The sequence below is a fragment of the Micropterus salmoides genome, unplaced genomic scaffold (genome assembly GCF_014851395.1).
Source record: "Micropterus salmoides isolate LMB-PRFRI ecotype aquatic unplaced genomic scaffold, ASM1485139v1 Ms_hic_scaffold_21, whole genome shotgun sequence".
In the NCBI taxonomy this organism is placed as follows: Eukaryota; Metazoa; Chordata; class Actinopteri; order Centrarchiformes; family Centrarchidae; genus Micropterus; species Micropterus salmoides.
The window spans coordinates 28132196-28157652 of NW_024041262.1; the positions used below are offsets into that span (position 1 = coordinate 28132196).

A 25457-nucleotide genomic window follows, 5' to 3' on the forward strand; every position below is an offset into this window, starting at 1 on the left:
ACACATTGGTGAAGCAGATGTAGAAACACTGGTCACACAGTAGTGAAGCAGATGTAGAAACACTTGTCACACAGTGGTGAAACATGTGGAAACACTGGTCACACAGTGGTGAAGCAGATGTAGAAACATTGGTCACACAGTGGTGAAACATGTGGAAACACTGGTCACACAGTGGTGAAACATGCGGAAACACTGGTCACACAGTGGTGAAACAGATGTAGAAACACTGGTCACACAGTGGTGAAGCAGATGTAGAAACACTGGTCACACAGTGATGAAACATGTGGAAACACTGGTCACACAGTGGTGAAACAGATGTAGAAACACTGGTCACACAGTGGTGAAGCAGATGTAGAAACACTGGTCACACAGTGGTGAAACATGTAGAAACACTGGTCACACAGTGGTGAAACAGATGTAGAAACACTGGTCACACAGTGGTGAAACATGTGGAAACACTGGTCACACAGTGGTGAAACATGTAGAAACACTGGTCACACAGTAGTGAAACATGTAGAAACACTGGTCACACAGTGATGAAACAGATGTAGAAACACTGGTCACACAGTGGTGAAACATGTGGAAACACTGGTCACACAGTGGTGAAACAGATGTAGAAACACTGGTCACACAGTGGTGAAGCAGATGTAGAAACACTGGTCACAAAGTGGTGAAGCAGATGTAGAAACACTGGTCACACAGTGGTGAAACAGATGTAGAAACACTGGTCACACAGTGGTGAAGCAGATGTAGAAACACTGGTCACACAGTGGTGAAACAGATGTAGAAACACTGGTCACACAGTGGTGAAACATGTGGAAACACTGGTCACACAGTGGTGAAACAGATGTAGAAACACTGGTCACACAGTGGTGAAACAGATGTAGAAACACTGGTCACACAGTGGTGAAACAGATGTAGAAACACTGGTCACACAGTGGTGAAGCAGATGTAGAAACACTGGTCACACAGTGGTGAAGCAGATGTAGAAACACTGGTCACACAGTGGTGAAACATGTAGAAACACTGGTCACACAGTGGTGAAACAGATGTAGAAACACTGGTCACACAGTGGTGAAACAGATGTAGAAACACTGGTCACACAGTGGTGAAACAGATGTAGAAACACTGGTCACACAGTGGTGAAACATGTGGAAACACTGGTCACACAGTGGTGAAACATGTAGAAACACTGGTCACACAGTGGTGAAACATGTAGAAACACTGGTCACACAGTGATGAAACAGATGTAGAAACACTGGTCACACAGTGGTGAAACATGTGGAAACACTGGTCACACAGTGGTGAAACAGATGTAGAAACACTGGTCACACAGTGGTGAAGCAGATGTAGAAACACTGGTCACACAGTGGTGAAAGATGTAGAAACACTGGTCACACAGTGGTGAAACAGATGTAGAAACACTGGTCACACAGTGGTGAAGCAGATGTAGAAACACTGGTCACACAGTGGTGAAACATGTAGAAACACTGGTCACACAGTGGTGAAACAGATGTAGAAACACTGGTCACACAGTGGTGAAGCAGATGTAGAAACACTTGTCACACAGTAGTGAAACAGGTAAAAACAAAGGTAGAAGCACTGGTCACACAGAGGTGAAAAAAATGTAAAAACAGATGTAGAAACAGGTAAAAACAAAGGTAGAAACACTGGTCACACAGAGGTGAAACAGGTAAAAACAAAGGTAGAAGCACTGGTCACACAGAGGTGAAAAAAAGGTAAAAACAGATGTAGAAACAGGTAAAAACAAAGGTAGAAACACTGGTCACACAGTGGTGAAACATGTGGAAACACTGGTCACACAGTGGTGAAGCAGATGTAGAAACACTGGTCACACATTGGTGAAACAGATGTAGAAACACTGGTCACACAGTGGTGAAACATGTAGAAACACTGGTCACACAGTGGTGAAGCAGATGTAGAAACACTGGTCACACAGTGGTGAAACATGTAGAAACACTGGTCACACAGTGGTGAAACATGTGGAAACACTGGTCACACAGTGGTGAAACATGTGGAAACACTGGTCACACAGTGGTGAAACAGATGTAGAAACACTGGTCACACAGTGGTGAAACAGATGTAGAAACACTGGTCACACAGTGGTGAAACAGATGTAGAAACACTGGTCACACAGTGGTGAAGCAGATGTAGAAACACTGGTCACACAGTGGTGAAACATGTAGAAACACTGGTCACACAGTGGTGAAACATGTAGAAACACTGGTCACACAGTGGTGAAACAGATGTAGAAACACTGGTCACACAGTGGTGAAACATGTAGAAACACTGGTCACACAGTGGTGAAACATGTAGAAACACTGGTCACACAGTGGTGAAAGATGTAGAAACACTGGTCACACAGTGGTGAAACAGATGTAGAAACACTGGTCACACAGTGGTGAAACATGTGGAAACACTGGTCACACAGTGGTGAAACAGATGTAGAAACACTGGTCACACAGTGGTGAAGCAGATGTAGAAACACTGGTCACAAAGTGGTGAAGCAGATGTAGAAACACTGGTCACACAGTGGTGAAACAGATGTAGAAACACTGGTCACACAGTGGTGAAGCAGATGTAGAAACACTGGTCACACAGTGGTGAAACATGTAGAAACACTGGTCACACAGTGGTGAAACAGATGTAGAAACACTGGTCACACAGTGGTGAAACATGTAGAAACACTGGTCACACAGTGGTGAAACAGATGGAAACACTGGTCACACAGTGGTGAAGCAGATGTAGAAACACTGGTCACAAAGTGGTGAAACAGATGTAGAAACACTGGTCACACAGTGGTGAAACAGATGTGGAAACACTGGTCACACAGTGGTGAAACAGATGTAGAAACACTGGTCACACAGTGGTGAAGCAGATGTAGAAACACTGGTCACACAGTGGTGAAACAGATGTAGAAACACTGGTCACACAGTGGTGAAACATGTAGAAACACTGGTCACACAGTGGTGAAACAGATGTAGAAACACTGGTCACACAGTGGTGAAACAGATGTAGAAACACTGGTCACACAGTGGTGAAAGATGTAGAAACACTGGTCACACAGTGGTGAAACATGTAGAAACACTGGTCACACAGTGGTGAAACAGATGTAGAAACACTGGTCACACAGTGGTGAAACATGTGGAAACACTGGTCACACAGTGGTGAAACAGATGTAGAAACACTGGTCACACAGTGGTGAAGCAGATGTAGAAACACTGGTCACACAGTGGTGAAACAGATGTAGAAACACTGGTCACACAGTGGTGAAACATGTGGAAACACTGGTCACACAGTGGTGAAACAGATGTAGAAACACTGGTCACACAGTGGTGAAGCAGATGTAGAAACACTGGTCACACAGTGGTGAAGCAGATGTAGAAACACTGGTCACACAGTGGTGAAACAGATGTAGAAACACTGGTCACACAGTGGTGAAGCAGATGTAGAAACACTGGTCACAAAGTGGTGAAACAGATGTAGAAACACTGGTCACACAGTGGTGAAACAGATGTGGAAACACTGGTCACACAGTGGTGAAACAGATGTAGAAACACTGGTCACACAGTGGTGAAGCAGATGTAGAAACACTGGTCACAAAGTGGTGAAACAGATGTAGAAACACTGGTCACACAGTGGTGAAACAGATGTAGAAACACTGGTCACACGGTGAAACATGTAGAAACACTGGTCACACAGTGGTGAAACATGTGGAAACACTGGTCACAATGTCGTGGAGCAGATGTAGAAACACAAGTGGAAACAATGAACTTTTGAGTTATATACACAAGGGTCGGTGAAGATAACAGGGCGGAGGTGAACCACGAAAGGCAATCAGGGAGCACACAGACAGGAAGCAAAACAAGACGACACCAGAGGGCAGACAAATATGAAAAAAACAGGAAACAAGAAACACAAACACCAATAATGCCAGAACCGTGACAAGAAAAGCTCTTAAGACAAAATCATTGTTTTATGTAATGGCCCTAAAATGATGAAATTCCAGACCTGATGCTGAGTCACGGTTTGTTTATTCATCTTAAGAAGCAAAGTAATTCTATTGGTATGTGAGACGTCATTATGTTTCACAGTGGTGTTCTTTTCAAACAGTTTCATCCTTCTGCCATCTGAGTCGCTGTTTCTCATGTGTCCAGGTTATGAGTGGAAGCATGGGTCAGCGTTTCTGTGGAGGACGGCACATTCTCCCGTTTGCTTACAAAGTCATGTGTGGTCTTTCTTTGTGCGCTTGCAGCGTTTAGAAATGAGGCCCCTGGACAGGTAACCTCAGCATCCAACAGGAAGTCAGGAAACCCTCCTGCTGCAGAGCCTGTTCTAAATATATCACTGTGTCTGTTACTGCGTGCGTGTAATGCGATGTGATTGGCTGACAGCTCCAGTGTTTCTGCTCCAGTTGAGTTGATGGACGGCGGATTTTATATTTCAGTTACGGGGGCATAAAAACACAGGGGATAAGAGGTTCAGAGGTTAAAGGTTAAAAGTGAAAACAGCAGTATCAGATCAAATGTTCTACCTCTTCATCACCACATGCCTTCTCCATCTTTGAGTCTCAGTCTGTTTGAAGATGATTAAAATGACCAACAGCAACAACAACAATATTAAAATAATGTATATAATATCAATAACACTACACCACTTTGACCATGTACATCTGAACGTGTGTATTAGTGACGTCGTATTACTGGCTGAGGATTTCTCAGTCTGACGAGCTGCTGCAGCTTCGCCTCTTATTCAAATGAGAAATTCTGTTTGTATTTTTAATTTAATTTTCTTAAAATCCTGTTTTCCCTGAAGGCGTGATGATGAGCATTAGGGTGAGTGTTTGAAGTTTAATCCTCTGGGAGCAGAATCTCTGGTCTTCTCTCTCTTTCGCTGGTGTTGTGGTCTGTTTGACTGAACCTGGCAGACCTGAAGCCTCATTACAAAATCTAAAATTCTGTCTCGTCTCAGTTTAGGACGACAGTCAGGACTTTTGATGTTACAGGAACATGTTACCTGCATTTGGAAGAAATCCTGTCTTATCTTATTTAGCTGTTACCAAAATAAAAAAAGTTAGGATGGCATAGATTGCATATGACTTATCTCGTGTAAAGGACCAGCAGTTAGGAAAGGTTTATGTAACCCTGGCCCCAGGTGAGAAGAGGTCAGTCCTCCACCTGTGACCTGATTTTCAGTGTTTAGAGGAAAAAACTATTTCTTTCACCGAGTTTGTGTGTTTTCAGTTGTCACTTTGTCTTTTCTGAATACTGCTGAGAGCACACACACATGGCCTTGTGGCACTATCTTTGTGGGGACGTCACTGACGTAATGTAAGCCCCTAACCCCAACCATGATAACTACATGACTAACTCCACCTAATTCTAACCTGAACCCTAAAAAAAACCCTTGATCCTTAAATGGCCCTTTAAACTTGTGGGGTCCAGCCTTTTGGTACCTACAAAGCTGTGGGCCCCCGCAAGTATAGTTGAATCCTGGTTTCTGGACCCCACAAATGTAGTTAAACAAGCCCACACACACACACACACACACCGGCCGGAGGAGGCTAACAGCTGATGGGGGGAGATGAAAAGAGGAGAAAATAGAGGGGGAGGTTATCTTCAGGTTGAGGGATGGAGACAGACACCCCCTCCCCCCTCCTCACCCTTCAGGGGGATTAAGGACATGAAGCAGGATGAAGGGGGGGGGGGGGGAAAGGAAGAGGGAAGAAGACATGAACTTCCAAACGTTTCTCTGTCAGTGTCTCAGAAATTATGTGTTCGGATGTAGCGCCCTCTTCAGTATCATCACAGTCTGTGACCTGTGATAGTTATTTAAAGCAGTGATGGTAACTGAAGAGGCAGGAAGTCCAAAGAATAAACAAATCCAACCTGAAGAACGAACAGAAAAACAGTAAATCCACAACATGGCAGAGTAATCCAGGAACAGAAAGAAACACTCGACAATGTAGGAAAACAATCTGACAAAGACAAAGAGAACACACAAACCCAAATACAAAGAGGGAGGTGACACGACGAGGCACCGGTGGACACCATCAGGGAAGATCTACGCGATAATACACAAGAGGTAGAACACTCCAAAATAAAACAGGAAGTGAAGCACAAATAAACACATGAGGACGGATTAACAAAATAAAACAGAATTAAAAAAACTCAAAACCATTACACAGAAAAAGGTCTGTATGTCACAGAGCAAAGGGAGTCTCAGAACCAATCACAGAATCAGAAATCTTTATTGTCATTGCACCAATAGTGCAAAAAGATTTGCTGTGCAACTCCTAGAACTAAAGGAAAACACTGTACTGTACACACACTCATTCATTCACACTCATAATTTAAAAAGCTACTGTACTGAATAATAAAAACTAATTTCTATATTATACTACGTTCCACAGTGTTCTGGGTTATTGCACAAGATAGCAGTGTGTATAATTAAATATTCTCTGTGCTGAAGAAAGTATTGCACATAATGTTAAAGGTTATTTCTCAAGTGTGACCTCTATGATTGATTAACAGGTTGTGGTCAAGTTCAGAGGGATGATGATGATGATGATGATGATGATGATGGCGTGATGAAAAGGGGGAAGTAGGAAGTGTTTCCTGCAGCAACAGCAGAGGAAACGGCTGCTGATGATACAGATGATCAACACCATTAATACACTGGTGACCAACACTATGAACACAAACCGTCTCCGCCTCCTCCACAGGCTGATTCAGGCAGGAAAAGCTGCCGTCAGTCATCAGGAAGAGGAGCTGCACCGTCAAACGAGTCTGGCTGTTTGAAACAGAGTCAGCTGCATCGCTGCCTCGCTGCTGTAGCAGACAGGACCCTCAGAAGGAATCTTCTAAGAACGCTGGTTTCAAACAGCCTATTATGGCAGCGTTCATGTGACATCAGCACGCCGTCCTGCTTCTCTTCTGGCTGTGAGTCACTCGCTTTAGCGTCAGCTAGCTAGTTGTTAAAACGCAAATAGCTAACAGGCGCCTCAGAAATCAAGGGCTAATAAGATAGATAGTGTTCAGTTCTTGCTAACTTTTCAAAAACTGAAGCAACAAAAGTACTAAAAACTTTTAAAAACATACATTTGTAGCCGATTTTCGGCATGTTTGTCCGCCAACTTGTCAAGTTTTTGTGACCTGCCGCAGGCACACAGATTTATGGGTAGAAGGCAGCATCGATGTCCCGTTAGACACCTTCTGAGACAGCATTTTACCCATTGCAAACACAGCCAGAGTGTTCAGCTCCTGAAGATCAGCTGACAACATGGCCACATTTGTAACGGTGGCTGTTCTGCCTCCTTCATCACGGGTTTCCAGTGAAGCTCAGAGCTGTGAGTTTGGAGAAATGAAACCTCTGCTTTTCTACTGTAGTTAGGTTCACCACAGCGTTAATTAGGAAAAACTTTCAAGCAGGTTACATGATCTTCAGCTGGAGGTTTTAAACTATCCACGATGTTCAGAGAAAGTAAAACCAAGAGAGGTGCGTGTGTGTTGACAGGCTTGAGTAATGGAACACATGGAACAGTGTTACGTAATTAGGATACAGAAAAATGTTAAAAGTTACAAAATGTAATCAGATTGCCAATACATTTATTTAAATTGGGGATTATTAACAGGGTTAAAATCTAAAAATGCATTTTTAAAATAATAACTAATTAAATAAATTTAAACTACCATGCACGTGTGAATACATTATCCCACAATACCGCTCGACTAAATTTTCTGCCACTGGAACCCTTAAACCATGGCCACTAACAAAAACGCCTTCACTGTGTCGAAATTTTGAATAAATTTCATTTTTAATTCAGAAAACAGGAACAATATAACCGTGCAGTGCAGCCTTTGCTTGCCGGCTATATAATTCCTGAGATGCTTCCCAGCATGCACCATGAGACACACACTCATGAGCAGGGTTGGGTTTTGTTTGGATTTATTACAGTTCCTATGCCTGAAATGAAAAAAGCTTTTTTAATATATTTTTTTTGTATTTAAAATTCTATAAATTGAACAATATATTAACTGTTTAAAGTGTACTTAAATTGAAAATTAAGTAAATACAAAACACAACAAATTTACCTAACAAATTCACAATATATAAAACCTAAACCACCGAACCCAACTACAGTAATTTAACACTAAATACCAGTTACAGTACTGACAGAGAAATCCATTTTGAGCTGGTATTCTTGCTACAAACTGGCTTCAAACTTCACAGGCTGTTTATTGTAGTTACCGTGTTCTCCAGTATTTCCAGGAGGTCAGTGAACGTGTCATGCCTGTCAGCAAATGTTTGATACGTGTAGAAGCCTTTCAATAATTTATTTTCCTACCTGTGATTGGCAGGTAGAGAGTTAGGGGGTGGGCGGGGGGCAGTTGTTGTTGTTACTGCTAGCCTGGGGGAGGGAACGTTAGGCTCAGGACAGAGAGGGTGAACAGCGAGAGAAATAAAAAGTGTAGCTCTCTGTTGAGGCAGGTTTGTTTCTTTGGCGTAGGCTGCATCTCACAGTAGCCTGTATTATAGCAGCATTAATAAAGACCGAGCGAAACCGGCTGTCGTCTCGTAGCCTTTGGTGGCAACGCTTCTAACGTGAGCACCAGAGCAAAAATATTTAAATCAACACAATACAAGTGGCACCAAAATTTGCATTGGAAATCAGTCCTGTAGGTACCGGTCGTATAGGAACCGGTTCCATATTGGCACTGGGTTTCAGTACCCAACCCTACTCATGAGGGCTCTCTGAACTGGGACCTCCAGAGGTGGCAGCAACAGCTCTGCTCAGCTAAGGTGAGAACACTTCAACACACCTGAAGCTACCTGACTGTACTGTGGCTCATTAGTAATCCAACTCGCTAAAAGACTTTAGAAAGTCAGTGTTACAGAGAAGCTGTCGTGGACGTCACACGCCTCCACCTGGTGAACACAAACACAAAGCGTTCAAAGTGTTAGAGAAGAAGACTCTCACTCAACGCCTGCAGAGAAAAGGCTTCAACACAGGTGAGCTGTTTCCTGGAGTGGAAGCAGGCCACGTAGGAAGGGCTGCGGAAGCAGAATTTCACAATAAGATGACATTTACCTGTGCTTTTGTTGACACAGACTGCTGACAGGCAGACTGAATGTTTGTAGATACAATATTCCCCATTACACAAAGTGAAGACAAAATCTGAAATCCAGTCTCTCTTCTCACTGATACCAACAGTGATGTGTTCAATACAAACAATAACTGGACTTTTAAAGTGACTCAAATAAACTGTCATGAATACCACCAATGTAATCACCAATCCTCATCACCTCATTAATACTGATTAGTACATAGTGATCCTGATAAAAAGTCCTGTTAGCCACAAATCAGTGCTATGTAGTGTTGTAGTGATGCAGTGTGACCACTGGAGGGCAGTAAATCCTCATATCAGTCAGTCCTCATCTTCACATCTCTTTTTGTCTTTTTACCAAACAAAGAAAATAAGAAAGAAACGATGAATGTACAAGAGATTTCAAAATAAAACAACTCTAAAACCAGGGGGAAAAAACAGGAAACACAGACATGTGGGAACAGCACTAACCCACAGTCTCCACTACTCATATCTACTTAGGAGTGTGGAAACATTCTATATATCGTCATGCTCAGCCACTCAAGCTCTGATTAAAATACCAAAATCACAGCTGAAAAGCGTCACTCTAAAGACAAATGAAGTTTTTCATTAAGTACAAGTCAAATTGTTTGCGTGTTTGGCGGAGTGGTGCATTGGCTCAGATGGTAGGATGTCAGACTTAAGTGTACAGTCATGTGCAGGTTCATGCGGATATATCCCAGTTATATATTTCTCTATTCTTTTTAATTTTCTTATATAACTTGCATTGTCTGTTCCAGATTTATATATTTCTATTTCATTTATGTCGACTGTATGTTTGTCTCTAAACTCAACCCCCCTTATTAGCAGGAAACCAAGGAGAGATGGTTGTATATCTTATTTTGCTGTATAGTTGCTCAAACACATTGCTTAATCACTCTTAGAATTATGTTGTGTATTAATCTATATATAGATGCAGTATATCTAGACAGTCAGCATATAACAAAGTGTATTCCTTGCTTTCAAAATCCAAAAAAAGAAAAATCTCAGAGGATAATAGAGAATTCAAAAGTGCATGGACAGATTTATCTGCTTTCACCACCACTACTATAGTCTACTTATATACTGTCATAAATGCATCAAAACATTGCACAGGAAACATGTAAGTTAAAGTAGCCAAAGAATCATAAATAGCCTACAGACCCACAGCAGCCAAAACATATGAACGAATGGTCATTTAGACCTATTAATAATGTTGAGGCTGTGGTATCTGCATTTTAAGGGCTAAAGAATCTTTTTGGTTGTTTTTTTTTCTGGCCCAGAAGGTAGCTGGCCCCAGCTTTAGTTGAGGTCAGCCTGTAGGGCCTGTAACGTACACTAGGTGGCAGCACTTCACCACAGAAGAAGAGTGTCTTCACTTTATGACCAGCTTCAAAACATCTTCAGCTGTAGGAATCAAAACATGAGACACATTTACAAAGAATAAAATGTGCTGAAGCTGATTCTCTGTAATAATAAACTGCACATGATTAATAGTTATACTGTTAATTCACTATTAATGCCAAATACCAACTTACTGGATAGATATATTTATACTGTATATATCAGCCTGTGATTTCTGGACTCCGATCAGTTCTTGGAGTCTTGGTCTGCGATATAGCTTGGAGTTACTCTGTTCAACGGTTTAGAAGGGAATTCTGGAAACTATTCAAGGGATAATAAAATCAGGGTAAATTGTTTTCTGCTTGTTGTTCCATAAAAAGCTTGGACCAACTGCTCATTTCTTTAATCTAATCAGCCATCACGCTGACTTGAGAAACAACGGGTCTGGGGCAGTGATGTATCTTCCAGTGCCCTGTGCTACCCAGGTGGGTCACACGAAATATCCACTGTGTGGCAGAGCAGGATGACTGGACAGGTGGCGTACAGTTTGGGTGGGGATTTGAATGGCTTTCCATTGGAGTGCTCCTAGCAGCTTTGCACTCCCAGCAGGCCACTGACCACCATGAGCGACTGAGCCAGCATAGTGAACCAGCAGAACTTGGGTCAGTTTCCGTTGTGCGAAACAAAATCAGAGTTGAATATCTTTGCACCTCCTTTCAGCTGTGTGATTTTAAACGACATTTCAGAAGTTTGAACATAAAATAAAAGCCTATGTTCTTGCAGGTGGACTTAAGTTCTTCAGGTAGAAAACAGGAACACTATTCACAGAGTGTTTATCACCATCTGCAGTGATTCACTTCAGAGCCCCAAATGTCAGGATCTTCCCACAGCAGGACTTGGCTATAAAGCCCGAACCCAACGACTGGACCACATGGGAAGCCAGTGACATCACGTGAATCTTGAACTGATATGACTCAACAGCTCAAAAGTCCATCTTATTCCTGCATGAACCTGCACATCACTGGCAGCTCCCACCAGGGTCCACATGGATAATGAAGCTTTTAACTATAACTGGTTCAGAGTTGGTCCTGATCCAGGATCCTGCTCATTCTGCTCATCATTAAGGCTCATTTCTGCAGATTCTTCCTTCAGTCTGATCTTCTCTGAAATCCAATTCTACTAGAATCTGCATTTTCCTTTATCGCCACCTACTAGTAAAATTCTTTCAAATGCAACTTGCTTAGCAAAACCATTTCTTCCCATTTACTGCATTCTTTTTATTCAGTGCTACAGTTTATACAGCAAAAGCAGATACAAGAAAAATAGGTGGTGAAGTGCACCTGACAGCTGACTCTCATCAACTCAAGAGGGCTCAGGAAAATAAAAACATGTGTCTGAACAATTCCAGAGTACAGAGGTGTCTAAAACTGCCTAAAAAAGACAGAAGCCGTCTGAAAATCATCAAAAGTTTTCATTCAGCATCCTGATCAACTACAGAAGCGAAAGCTGAAGACCTGGGCCCTGTTTCAGAAAGCCGGTTTAGTGAAAACTCGGAGTAAGTTGAGCCCGAGATGAGGGAAACTCTGGGTTTTCGGTTTCAGAGAGCGAGATCAGATAAACTCTAGGTCTGTAACCCCTGATGCTGTGAACCTAACCTGCTCAGGAGGAGGTTCACTTCAACTAACGCTGAGTTTCTCTCTGACTCCTCCCCTCCTGCGGAGCCTGAATTTCCTCATTCAGACCGTCGATTTCAAAGCACATATTGGAACAGAAACATCGAAATCACAGTTAAATAGGCTGTTAGTGTTTTTTTCAGCCAAACATGATCTTGAACATGACGTGTTTATGATCAATCTGTCATTGATGTATGGACAGAGAGTTATCTTTGGACATCTTGAATTTATCCTCAGCACAGAATCAAATCTATAAGCTCCACTGTCCTTTATAACTCAGTGACTCTGTGGACATTTAGGCAGCTGTCAGGTTGTCAACAGTTGCACAAAAACACTTTGGCTACAGTGCTGCCTTATAGGCTACTGTTTAAACTAATCTGTATAAAACTGATCAATGAACAGTAACCTTTCATCTTGTAGTCGCACAGATTGAACATTCCTCTCGTAGTTATCAGCTGGATATGATGTGAATATTTCTGAGTGAGGATGACTGCGGTGCAGCTGAAACAAATACATGTAGTTTAAAAGTGAGTTTTTCATTATCTGCTGATCGTCTGAATATGTTTTGACAGCATTTCATAAAAAACCAAATGAGCAACATTTTATTAATGTAACAAAGACGTCTAAAACTTCATAGTCAGTTTGAACCTAGACACATTTTACATTGCAAAAGAATCATTAATAGACCTGCTGAGTCGGACTGTCACTTTCCAATCACAGGTCCATGAGGAACCTTGACTGTGTCTAATCTGTTCCATTAATATTTTCATCTTCAGTTATTGCCACCGTCAGGTTCCAGCTGAATAAACAGGCCTGTAGCTGTTTAAAACAGGCTGGAGGAGAATTCCAGCACTTTATCATTCATTAAGGAAACTCCAGTCTGGTAAATGATGAATGAGCAGCTGTATAAAATGTAATATTGTCAACGTTTCGATCCTTCTTCCACTCCTGCGTTTTAGAGCCAATCATGGTCCATGTTGGCAGCGTTCATATTTCTAGCTCCACCCAATTAAAATGGAGGCTCTGCCTTTATTTACCCGTTGCCATGGTGAATTGTAGTATCGGAGCTCCATTGATGAGGCTTTTTTTCATCCCCACGCACGCGCTTCAATCAGGCTCAATATACTCAGGGTTGACTGAACTTATTCTGATCAGCTGTTCTGAAACGGCAAACTCTGAGTTTGCCCACTCAGAGTTCAGGTTTACACTCAGAGTTTGTTGAACCTGCTTTCTGAAACGGGGCTCTGATCTCTGTGCTTCATCACTGCAGCTCCATGCGCAGCTCACAGAGAGCAGACAGGTACTCATCGTTGTTTTCGTCACAGTCCAGAGCTTTCTCATAGAACTCCTCAGCTTTCTTCTTTTTGCCTTCAGCTTTGGCCACCAGACCCAACAGGCCGTAAGACTGGGCGTCGTTCTTGTCATAGGAGAGGTGCCGCTCTGCGATCATCTTCAGCTTCTAAAGTAAAAGAAGGAGGAACAACCTCTGAAGTAGTGACATCCACATAACCGGCAGAACCCAAGGTTTCCCAGAAGAACATTGCCAGCCTTCTCTCCCCAGGTGCATCGGTGAGCCCTGATCCTGAGGTGCTCTGACCCAGTTGTCTAGCCATCACAGTTTGGCCCTTATCAAAGTCACTCAAATCATTATGCTGCCCATATTTCCTGCGTCTAACACATCAACTGTGAGAACAAAATGTTCACTTGCTGCCTCATGTATCTCATCCACTGACAGGGGCCATGGTAACGAGATAATCACTTCACTTGTCAGTGGTAATAATGTTATGGCTGATCTGTGTTTATATGTATTCTAAATACACTACCAGTGAAAAGTTTGGACAGCTTAGAAGTTTCCTTTTCAAATATCTATTAAAATACCATCAAATTGATCAGAAATACAGTGTAGACATTGTTAATGTTGTAAATGACTATTTTAGCTGGAAATGGCTGATTTGTAATGGAATATCTACAGATGTACAGAGGCCCATTATCAGCAATCATCAGAGCTGTGTTCTAATGTTAGCATGTTGTATTTCCTAATCCAAGGTTATCACTTCAAAAGGCTAAATGATCATCAGAAAATCCTTTTTTTCTCCATTATTTTCAGCTAAACAGTGATTTGTGGGTCCATGAACCCAAACCACAAGTCTCATCACTGCCTGTACGTTATACTGTATGCACCTTATTGAGTAAATAAAGCTCGTTACAACAAGACCTGGTTATTGGAGCCACTCTCTGTAAAGGCAAACCCAGAGTCCTGACCAGACCTTTCACATCAATTTGAACTATCCAATCACCACAGAACACATTCACAATTTTTCATAACATTTGTTATGTACAACTGCATCAGCAGTCCTGATAACCTGATGCTCACCATAACGCACTGTTCCACTCCCATGTGTCCTGTGTTAAACGCAGACCCTGTTGAGTGAATAAAAACAGAGGGTAGATCAGTATGTTAGAGGGATACTGCCTACTGTGTAATGTTGTGATATTAATCTTTTCTAAAGTCTGTTTTTCCAAAGTTCAGTGGTTTGTAATAAAATCAATTATTTTGTTTTGTAGTTCTGATAAGTTAGATCTGTGAAGGTGAGTTTATTCAGTATAATGTCAATTATCTTTGGTTTTCAACACACACATGCAGATGTAGACCCACCTCAATGTAGTGAGGGATCGCTTTAGCTTCCTGTTTGGTGTGATAGAGATAAAAGTCAGCATAGTTCAGATGGAAAGCCTGAGTAGCGCCTTTGTCCGTTGCTAAATTCTGAAATGCCTGTTGGAACAGCTCCTCAGCCCTGACAGACAAAGACGTGATGATGATAAATTAGTTTTAACTAAAACAGACACAGAACAGAAAGACCAAGAACAAAAAGACAGAACATCACTGTAGCAGCGTAAACAGAGTACCTGCTTAAATTCATTTCCTGTCCATGCAGCAGTGCCAGATCAGCAATTGCGACAACAAATGAAGGCTTTATCTTAACGGCTTCTTCCAGGTGTTGAATACGCAGATGCTTCCACTGCTTCACCTCTAGTGTAATGCAGCACAACATAGCTTAGTTTCGATCTATAAATATTATAGGATTTCAAGGACCTTTAGACCTGTGTAAATGTGATTGTACCTTGTTTGTTGAAGGCCTTGCTGGTCTTGCATTTATGCTGCTTTTTCTTGTAGCACATAGCCAGCTGGTGGTGGATGAAAGCTGACTGGTTGGTCCTCTTCAGTGCTCGCCTCAGCAGATCAATAGACCACCTATCCTCCCCCTGGCATATGAAAGCATACAGTCAGTTCATTTTTAGACTGTAACTATATCCAACGAAGGTTAAAATCAAGGGCAACTGGACTTGGTTGAAGATACTGGAAGACGTTTCGTCCCTCATCCAAAGGACTTCTTCAGTTCTGACTGACTGGCAGGGAAACTCAGCTATTTAACCTCAGTGGGGTCGTTGGCCCGGGTCATCGATACCGCTGGTTCGTTAGTGTTCCTTGTTGCTGTGACGACAGTCGTTACAGTCGTTAAGACTACCTGTGGCCAAGACTGAACGACCATCGTTGGTATCTTCATCTGAGGCCAATAGGTTACGTTGGGAAGTGATGAAAGGACAGCATTGTAAGTGGGGGATAAGTGGTGGCGTAGACCCCCTCCTCTGTTCAATGATGGCTTCTCAACCCTGGTATAGATGGCTTCTTCTCTGTCTAAAATGTGCACCTGGTGGTCCTCAAACGAGTGTCCTCTGTCCTTCAGATGTAAGTAGACTGCAGAGTCTTGACCTGAGGAGTTGGCCCTTCTGTGTTAAGCCATGCATTTGTGTTGTGGTTGTTTAGTCTCCCCAATATACAGGTCTGTGCATTCCTCACTGCATTGGACCGCATACACTAGATTGCTTTTCTTGTGTTTGGGTGTGCGGTCTTTGGGATGTACCAGCATCTGTCTTAGTGTGTTCTTGGGTTTATCACAGGGATGTTATGTTTGTTGAAAATCCTCCTGAGTTTCTCTGATACTCCAGACACGTATGGAATCACAATGTTGTTGCGTTTGACCTTCTTTTCCTCCCCTGTAGTTTTGTTCTTCTTGGATCTTGTAGCTGTTTTCACAAAGGTCAATCTGCAGGCTCCTGTCCTCTTCAATGTGTACAGGTCCAGGAAGGCCAAACTGTTGTTGTGAACATCTTCTCGTGTGAACTTGATGTTACTGTCCACAGAGTTGATGTGTTCTGTGAAGGCTTGCACTTCCTGGCTTTTAATTTTGACCCAGGTGTCGTCCACATATCTGTACCAGTGGCTCGGTGCTATTCCTCTGAAGGAGTTGAGGGCTTTATTCTCCACTTCTTCCATGTAGATGTTTGCCACAATCGGGGATACCGGTGAGCCCATGGCGCCGCCATGCTTCTGTCTGTAGAATCCACCGTTGTACTGGAAGTAGGTGGTGTTTAGACAGAGGTCGAGTAATTTGCAGATTTGGTCAGGGCTGAGGCTAGTTCTGTTGTCCAGGGTGTTGTCTTGTGTTAGCCGTTTTGTATAGCATCTTTTCGACCACTCAAAGCGCTTTTACACTACACCTGAAACTCAACAAACATAACCTATTGGCCTCAGATGAAGATACCAACGATGGTCGTTCAGTCTTGGCCACAGGTAGTCTTAACGACTGTAACGACTGTCGTCACAGCAACAAGGAACACTAATGAACCAGCGGTATTGATGACCCGGGATAACGACCCCACTGAGGTTAAATAGCTGAGTTTCCCTACCAGTCAGTCAGAACTGAAGAAGTCCTTTGGATGAGGGACGAAACGTCTTCCAGTATCTTCAACCAAGTCCAGTTGCCCTTGATTTTAACCTTCGTTGGATAACTATGACCTGGATGACTGAGAATCTTCATAGACACTGTAACTATACTTTTGTCTAATATGTAGCATTTGTAAGACTATATGAATGGTAACCAATGTGTCTTGCCCGCAAGTGACATGAACTGTCACCTACTAAAAACAAGAGCATTATTGAAGCTAAGTTCATGCTATGTTGACCAATGTTAGGTAGCTAGCAAGCTAACTGTTACGGGGTGTGGTGTGTGGACAGAGAGGACCCAAATGCAGCACTCTGAGGGAAGGAGGTTTATTGAGGGAAAAAGGGTGAGAGGGACTGGAGTGGAGGGAGAGGAGGACGTCGGGGAAGCACAGGCATGGGGAACCAAGGAGCCGGGGAACACAGGGGCCGAGGAAGCGAGGAGAGGCGGGGGGACAGGGAGGACGCCGTGAGGGAAGTCCGAGGAGGAGTGGGCCAGTGGATGAGCCCAGCCGAACGGAGGACGAGGGTGAGTGTACCTGGGAGGGAAACAGACAGAGAGACAAGGTTAGGGAAGACAGCGACAAGGCACAGGGTAAATGTGAAAAAACAAGAAACATGGAAGCCTGAACACGGAAGTGGTACCGGGTATGGAGCAACAACGATCAAGCGAGGATGGTGTGGAGAACCGGGGTTGAAATACAGGCAGGCAGTCATGAGGTGATTATTGGCAGGTGTGGCAGGCTGACGAGGTGGCTGATGGGACGCAGGTGCAGGTAGTTGGCTGGGCTCAGGAGCAGAGGGAGAGAGAGCACACAGGGGAGAAAACCTGATAAAAAGGAGAAAAAACCAGGACACTCACCGTCAGCCGGGCTTCCACCACAACAGGGCCCCCTCCTCAATGGACGCCTCCCGGCGGCCTTCCTATTGGACAAGGGGCTTGGCAGACGAACACAGGGGGGAGGAAGTCGCACTGGGGTCCGGCTGATGGGGGTCCAGGGTCCAAAACCAAACAGGGAATTCAGGGAGGGCTTCAGGACAGGGAAGGGTTAGGGGAACGGGCAGGGCTGAACTGAAAACACAGGGCTAGACAGGGTGCCAGAGGGTAGAGCTGGGGGACCAGGGAGTTCAGACGGGGTGCCTGAGGGCGGAGCAGAGGGATCAAGGGGTTCGGGCGGACGTCCCGAGGGAGGACCTGGGAGGCCAGGGGGTTCGGGCGGACGTCCCGAGGGCGGAGCAGGGGAGCCATGGATTTCGGGCGGACATCCCGAGGGAGGGCCTGGGAGGCCAGGGGGTTCGGGCGGACGTCCCGAGGGCGGAGCTCTGCCGCCCGAGGGCAGACAGGGGGAATCAGGAAGTTCAGGGGGGCAGGCCGAGGGCGGACCAGGGGAGCCAGGAGGGTCCGGCGGGTGGCCCGAGTGACGGGCTAAGGGGCGAGACGACCTCTCCAGAGGCCGGGGAGCCGGGCGTGGCGACCTCTCCAGAGGCTGGGGAGCCAGGTGTGGCGGCCTCTCCAGAGGCTGGGGAGCAAGGCGAGACAAGCCAGAGAGTCACAGGGAGCAGGGGTCGGCCGGACCACCGGCGGGGCTGAAGCTGGTCCGTCCGCCAACAGAACATGGGGAGCAGGGGTCAGCCGGACCACCGGCGGGGCTGAAACCGGTCCGTCCGCCAACAGAACACGGGGAGCAGGGGTCGGCCAGACCACCGGCGGGGCTGAAGCCGGTCCGTCCGCCAACAGAACACGGGGAGCAGGGGCCCTAAGGGGCAAGGGATCGGGGAGGACAGGCTGGAGGCTGGCGGCGCTAGCAGGTTGGGGATCAGGGCCAGGCTGGGGGCTAACAGGCTGGGGATCTGGACCAAACTGGGGGCTAGCGGCGCTAGTGAGCTGGGGATCTGGACCAAACTGGGGGCTAGCAGGCCGAGGGACAGGCCGGGGGCTAGCGGCGCTAGCAGGCCGAGGGACAGGGTCAGACTGGGGGCTAGCAGCGCTAGCAGGCCAAAGGACAGGCTGGGGGCCAGCGGCGCAAAAAACATCAAGATGGCTTCCTCTGCATCATAATGCTGATGCTGTGAGTCCCTGATACAGTTGATCTGTCATGGACAGGACTCGACATAACGAGCAGCGGGGTAAATTGAAACGTGTACACAGAAAATGCAGTTGTTTTTATATCGTGTGTTCTGGCGATGTCTGCCAGAACTAACACTATGCGTGATTTGTCAAACTATGCCAAATCCACCTCAAAGGTGGGATGTAAATGATCCCAAATATTGGCTTTCAAGTCTGAAATACCCAAATGCAGCATTTTGTACAGATTAAAGGTAACATTGGATTACCAAGTCTGAATCCAGATCTTCCGGGTCTGCTTTGAAATACCCAATTTTATCCAATCCAACCAATATAATCCTGTGAAATCATTTTGAAATACTAGCTCTTTGGTTGGGGAGGCCATTTGGTCCAACTTTGTTTGCAGAAGGATAGGCCCAATTCATCTAACCATGAAAACCCAAAAACCCGCTGCTGAATGCAACCATCTGACCAAATGCTAGAGTGCTTTGGCAAACTGTCACTTAAGCGGGAGTGATCTATCCTGGCCATGGAGCTGTTAACCAGCTCATGACCCTTGCATAGATACTGAAGGGGTCTTGGGACTTTGCCCGTCCAGTCTAAATGTCTGTTTGTGCTAGTGTAGACACTCTCACTGTGAATGAGGTGGTTCGGCATCTGTTTAGGATGCTTCTGGACCTTGGAGGGATTGTATATTCCAACTAGCCTGGGAATGTTTTGGTATCACCTTGGAAGTGCTGGAAAAAAGGACCTCTTGACTGCGCTGTTTGACCTGCTGCCACTGTGACCACATCCCAGATTAAATGGATTGATGGATAAATTAATCACAGTAATCTTAACTGAGAGTAATTCAGACCTACCTGAATGCGAAGATATTTGGCTATGTAGCGAATTGCATGAGGGTTGTCAGGATCCTTCTCCAGCGCTCTCTCTACCAGGGCTTCAGCCTCTTGGTGCTTCTTGTGGGCGGTCAGCTTCAGAGCCAGCATCGACAGCAGAACACCATCATCAGGGTTGATCTCCAGGGCTCGCCGAAGCTGTTTGATGGCCGGTGACTCCTCATCTTCCTGGGATGTTTCTAAATCACTCTGCAAATGAGAATCTGTTTTAAATCCCTGGGCTACAAATCTGCCATCAGCTTCCAATTCAAAGAGAACATTAGTCAGTAACACTTCTTATGAACACAGCAACACGCTGACATTCAATGATCAACTTAAATAATAAAATCACTGATTGGACTGTTAATGCAATGTGCCAGTTTGGTGCAGACAAGAGCAATATGGCTTTCATCATGTTTATTAAGAAACATACCGGTTCTGTGCGGTAGAGGGCAATAGCGCAGCCAGCGTTCCACTCGCTGTCATCAGGCTGCAGCTCTAACGCTTTGCGGAAACAGTCAATGGCTTTGGGGTAGTAAGAATTCAAACACTTAAGGTAGGTCCAAGCTTTTTCTCCATATACCTCTGGGTGGAGAACTGTGGTAGAACCAGCAGGATACTTCACCTGTAAAGAGGAGGAGTGGTGGGCGGAGAAAGAACTTAAGCATAAACAGCGCTTAGGTTGAGGAAAATGTGTAACTTGATTAGTGACTCTGATCATGTGTGAGTTTGCTGATAAAAGTTCCTCACAGAGCATTAAACCATTTTCAGTCTGTCCTAAAGCAGTGAGTATCCATACCAGGATGTCGTCCACCCTCTGGCAGTAACTATGTGACTGTTTGTAGTCTCCTGTGTGGTATTTCAGCCAGGCCTGGTCTCCGTACGTCACGATGAGCCGCCGCTCACTCTCCTCACCGTAACACTCCCTGGTCTTCTCCTCTGATTGGTTGAGAAGTGACATCGCCTCCTGTCGTCGACCCTGAAGATACCTGAGGAGAGACAGGCTGTTGTGAGATGTTTGAAGAAACTTAGTTTTTGTAGTTGTTTTTTTTTAAACTTAATTTTACTTTTATCAAGCTGCAGGTGTTCAAACTGAAGAAAGGCCTCACAAGCCATTTTTCCACGTCCTCTCCTCAGAAGTGTCTCTGTCTAGTTTCCGCCACTTTCACACAGCGTTATTTTCTCGAAATATTGTGCCAATATGCCAGCTTGCTGCGCTGTATGAAAGGTATGGAGCTGGACTGGTGGGGTCAAATTTGGTAATTTGTTAGTAACAGAGACGGACCGACGTCTGTGTGAAAAGCCACAACAGATTATGCCGCAAACCTTTGTTCAGTATGAATGAGCAAATGCAGCATATTGGCACATAACGTTCCAAGCCTTCTGTTGTCACACCCATAGCAAAATTATTGGGCATTGCCTCCCTGGGACAGGCCTTACAGGCGGTAACCTAATAGATGGCTATCAGTCAGCTACCAGCAACATGTGCTTCTGATGTAGACTAATCTCTACTGTGACAAAATTAACCTTAATTCAGCATCCTATTGTTTAAAGATGAAGCAAAGATGAGTATGTATCACAAAGTCAGCATATAAAGAAGTATTTGATATAATTGTTAGAGAAAGGATGTTTAAATGTGACAGAAAATATAACAAGAGAAATCATCTTTTGATTATTCTTCATTATATTTCTTTATTTTTTTCCTTTAAGGAATCATCACATAAGATAATATCACTTGAAGAAAAATTGCTGAATACATTGCTGAAGTCAAATTAGTCAAATTAGTTGCTGTTTAGTTCCTAAAACACATTGCTTAATCACCATTATAATAATGCTGACAGTAGGAATGTATTTTTACATGCTCTTACTCCTTTTTTACTCTTTACTTTGACAGAATATGTATTTTGACAGCCAGCATTCATATGTTCTGGAAAACTTCATGAACTGTTATTTGTTACCAAACATTTAGAATGATAGGAGATGACTTTCGGTTTTAACAAAGTATGAGCAGAGAGTCTAGCACATAGCCGTTTGCAGCCTAACCACAGGAGCCTGCATCCGAAGACTGACAGGAAGTGAACCTCCTGCCTGCAGAGACCATAGTTTGATGTTGGTTATGAACAAATTCTCTGTGAAATGAATTAACACGTTATGATTATGATGTTTTAAAAATGTACTAAGGATGATAATAACTGATAAATGAATGAGGATGCTAAATTACCAACAGTTTTTAGTAACAAATATGTGTTTTACCTGACAAAGAGTGTCAGTTTATAGAAAGTTTATTAATGGTATTAATTGGTTTATAATTATTAGGTTTAAGTAATTTGATGTGATTAACCTTGCGTTAATGTTACAGAAATGTTTGATCCTAGTATGAGAAGTTTAGATGATATCATGAAAAAGTGTTTTACCATAATTCATTGATTGATTTTGATATACGACCAGTGTGTTGATTATGATGTATATTGCCTGGTTTTCTGTTTTATTCTGTTTAGCTTTGCTCAGCTGACTGATTTACCATTTTGATAATATATATTTCATTTATCATTGAACTTTTAAAACCTTAAGAGAAGTTAGGAGAATGCGTTTACAAAAATAGGGGACATATAGAATATCTTCTGTGTTCATGAGCACCATATTTGTTGTCATATGGATAACAGACCAGTTAAAGGGTGACTGATCATGGTTTGTCTGCATGGACAGAGATCAGCCATGGATCACAAGATATGCTGTCACATCCTGTCTGTTTCTGTATATCAGTTGCGGTTTTTGGATGAGAACTCCACGCTGTTTTGCTCTGTTCTTTTCTTTTGTAGAACATTTTTTGCAGATTGTACTTAGAGACACTTTGAGTAGAGAAGCTCAAGTATCAGTTTTTCCTCTCTTTCCCCTCGTGCTGCAAGGTAAGGTCATTGCCAAACACGTAGCCAAGGACCACACTGAGCCAGGTGACGCCTTACTGTACCTGACATAAGCCAAGAAGCTGTAGGACAAAGCCACTGCACTCTGCTGTCCCAGCTGAAGGTCTATATGCTCCTGTAGTCGAATGCTGAGGTTTTCCAGGTCCATGTCCTCCTCCTTCAGATCCCAGGTGAAGCGACTCTGCAGCTTCTGCAGTCTGGAGTGAAGAGAGCTGCTAGAAACACAGAGGGAGTCCGAGAGGGAAGGCTGCTTACTGTCCGTCCGTGAAGACACATTCAAGTACATACAGATTTGGACACCTTGGACCTTCCTTCATGTGAGCGTTATTAACTCTGGGCTCTGGCTCTTGAACATCAGGGATTGAGATCTACAGTGCTTCCATCCAGCACTGTAGCTCCCAGAGGTCTGGGCCTCAGTGACCTTTACCAAAAGGATTCTTGTAGCCTAGGTGACATCATTAGGTGGTATCCCTGTGGATATTAAGTTCTGCTTCAGCTGTAACACGAGCAATGAGGGAGTCAAACTCTATCTCGACTGTAAAGATGTTCACCTGCCTGAGTGTACAGGAAGGCCTGAAGAGACGATGTAACTATGAAGAGAGACTTCTGCATAGTTTACATAACTACCTACCTCATATAATAATACCTGCACACTTTGCATCCTTTGCACTCTGTCTGTTCTTGCTGAGCTTGTAGTCCTGTTTGTTTAAATGCTTGTGTTTCTGTGTGTGCACACTGAGAGACCGGAGTCAGAATCCTCATACAGTGGGTACGGAAAGTATTCAGACCCCTTTAAATTTTTCACTCTTTGTTTCATTGCAGCCATTTTCCAAAAATCAAAAAGTTCATTTTATTCTCAGTAATGTACACTCAGCACCCCATCTTGACAGAAAAAAAAAAACAGAAATGTAGAAATTTTTGCAAATTTATTAAAAAAGAAAAACTGAAATATCACATGGTCATAAGTATTCAGACCCTTTGCTCAGTATTTAGTAGAAGCACCCTTTTGATCTAATACAGCCATGAGTCGTTTTGGGAAAGATGCAACAAGTTTTTCACATCTGGATTTGGGTATCCTCTGCCATTCCTCCTTGCAGATCCTCTCCAGTTCTGTCAGGTTGGATGGTAAACGTTGGTGGACAGCCATTTTCAGGTCTCTCCAGAGATGCTCAATTGGGTTTAAGTCAGGGCTCTGGCTGGGCCATTCAAGAACAGCCACGGAGTTGTTGTGAAGCCACTCCTTCGTTATTTTAGCGGTACGCTCAGGGTCATTGTCTTGTTGGAAGGTAAACCTTCGGCCCAGTCTGAGGTCCAGAGCACTCTGGAAAAGGTTTTCGTCCAGGATATCCCTGTACTTGGCCGCATTCATCTTTCCCCTCGATTGCAACCAGTCGTCCTGTCCCTGCAGCTGAAAAACACCCACACAGCATGATGCTGCCACCACCATGCTTCACTGTTGAGACTGTATTGGACAGGTGATGAGCAGTGCCTGGTTTTCTCCACACATACCGCTTAGAATTAAGGCCAAAAAGTTCTATCTTGGTCTCATCAGACCAGAGGATCTTATTTATCACCATCTTGGAGTCCTTCAGGTGTTTTTTAGCAAACTCCATGCGGGCTTTCATGTGTCTTGCACTGAGGAGAGGCTTCCGTCGGACCACTCTGCCATAAAGCCCCGACTGGTGGATTGCTGCAGTGATGGTTGACTTACTACAACTTTCTCCCATCTCCCGACTGCATCTCTGGAGCTCAGCCACAGTGACCTTTGGGTTCTTCTTTACCTCTCTCACCAAGGCTCTTCTCCCCCGATAGCTCAGTTTGGCCGGACGGCCGGCTCTAGGAAGGGTTCTGGTCGTCCCAAACGTCTTCCATTTGAGGATTATGGAGGCCACTGTGCTCTTAGGAACCTTAAGTACAGCAGAAATTTTTTTGTAACCTTGGCCAGATCTGTGCCTTGCCACAATTCTGTCTCTGAGCTCTTCAGGCAGTTCCTTTGACCTCATGATTCTCATTTGCTCTGACATGCACTGTGAGCTGTAAGGTCTTATATAGACAGGTGTGTGGCTTTCCTAATCAAGTCCAATCAGTATAATCAAACACAGCTGGACTCAAATGAAGGTGAAGAACCATCTCAAGGATGATCAGAAGAAATAGACAGCACCTGAGTTAAATATGAGTGTCACGGCAAAGGGTCTGAATACTTATGACCATGTGATATTTCAGTTTTTCTTTTTAATAAATTTGCAAAAATTTCTACATTTCTGTTTTTCTGTCAAGATGGGGTGCTGAGTGTACATTACTGAGAAATATTAATAAGATTTTTGGAAAATGGCTGCAATGAAACAAAGAGTGACAAATTTAAAGGGGTCTGAATACTTTCCGTACCCACTGTATGTGAACACAGATTCTGATTCTGATTCTGATAAGAAAGGAGGAAAACAACCTTTGTTTAATCATTACTAAATAAAGCTGTTAAAGTGAAGCAAACTTACCTCATAGTGAAATCACAAACCCTGCTCTGAGAGGAAGAAGGTCCAGATGAAGATGAAGATGAAGATGAAGAAGAGTTACTGTGTTATCGATCTGGCTGCTGTGACTTCACAGACTGAACAGAAACTCAGGTAATGAAACTGAAAAGCAGTCT

The 25457-nt window shown here is 43.9% G+C and overlaps 1 protein-coding gene across 1 annotated transcript; it reads right to left on the minus strand.

The window, feature by feature from the left end:
- Positions 1-13149: 13149 nt before the first annotated feature.
- On the minus strand, positions 13150-25457 carry LOC119916560 (interferon-induced protein with tetratricopeptide repeats 5-like). Its single transcript, XM_038736593.1, has 11 exons — positions 25306-25457; positions 22858-23028; positions 20689-20878; positions 20323-20514; positions 19872-20099; positions 15286-15427; positions 15071-15194; positions 14820-14958; positions 14538-14584; positions 14379-14430; positions 13150-13622 (listed from the first exon to the last, which is right to left on the minus strand). Exons 1-11 carry the CDS (start codon positions 25308-25310, stop codon positions 13425-13427), a joined length of 1488 nt encoding a protein of 495 aa, XP_038592521.1. The 5' UTR covers positions 25311-25457; the 3' UTR covers positions 13150-13424.

Coding starts and splice junctions, on each gene's coding strand:
- LOC119916560 (XM_038736593.1), bottom strand. Junction 20,515..20,688: donor AGAGGGTGGACGACATCCTG/GTATGGATACTC, acceptor TCCTCTTTACAG/GTGAAGTATCCTGCTGGTTC. Junction 14,431..14,537: donor GAGTGGAACAGTGCGTTATG/GTGAGCATCAGG, acceptor TTGATGTGAAAG/GTCTGGTCAGGACTCTGGGT.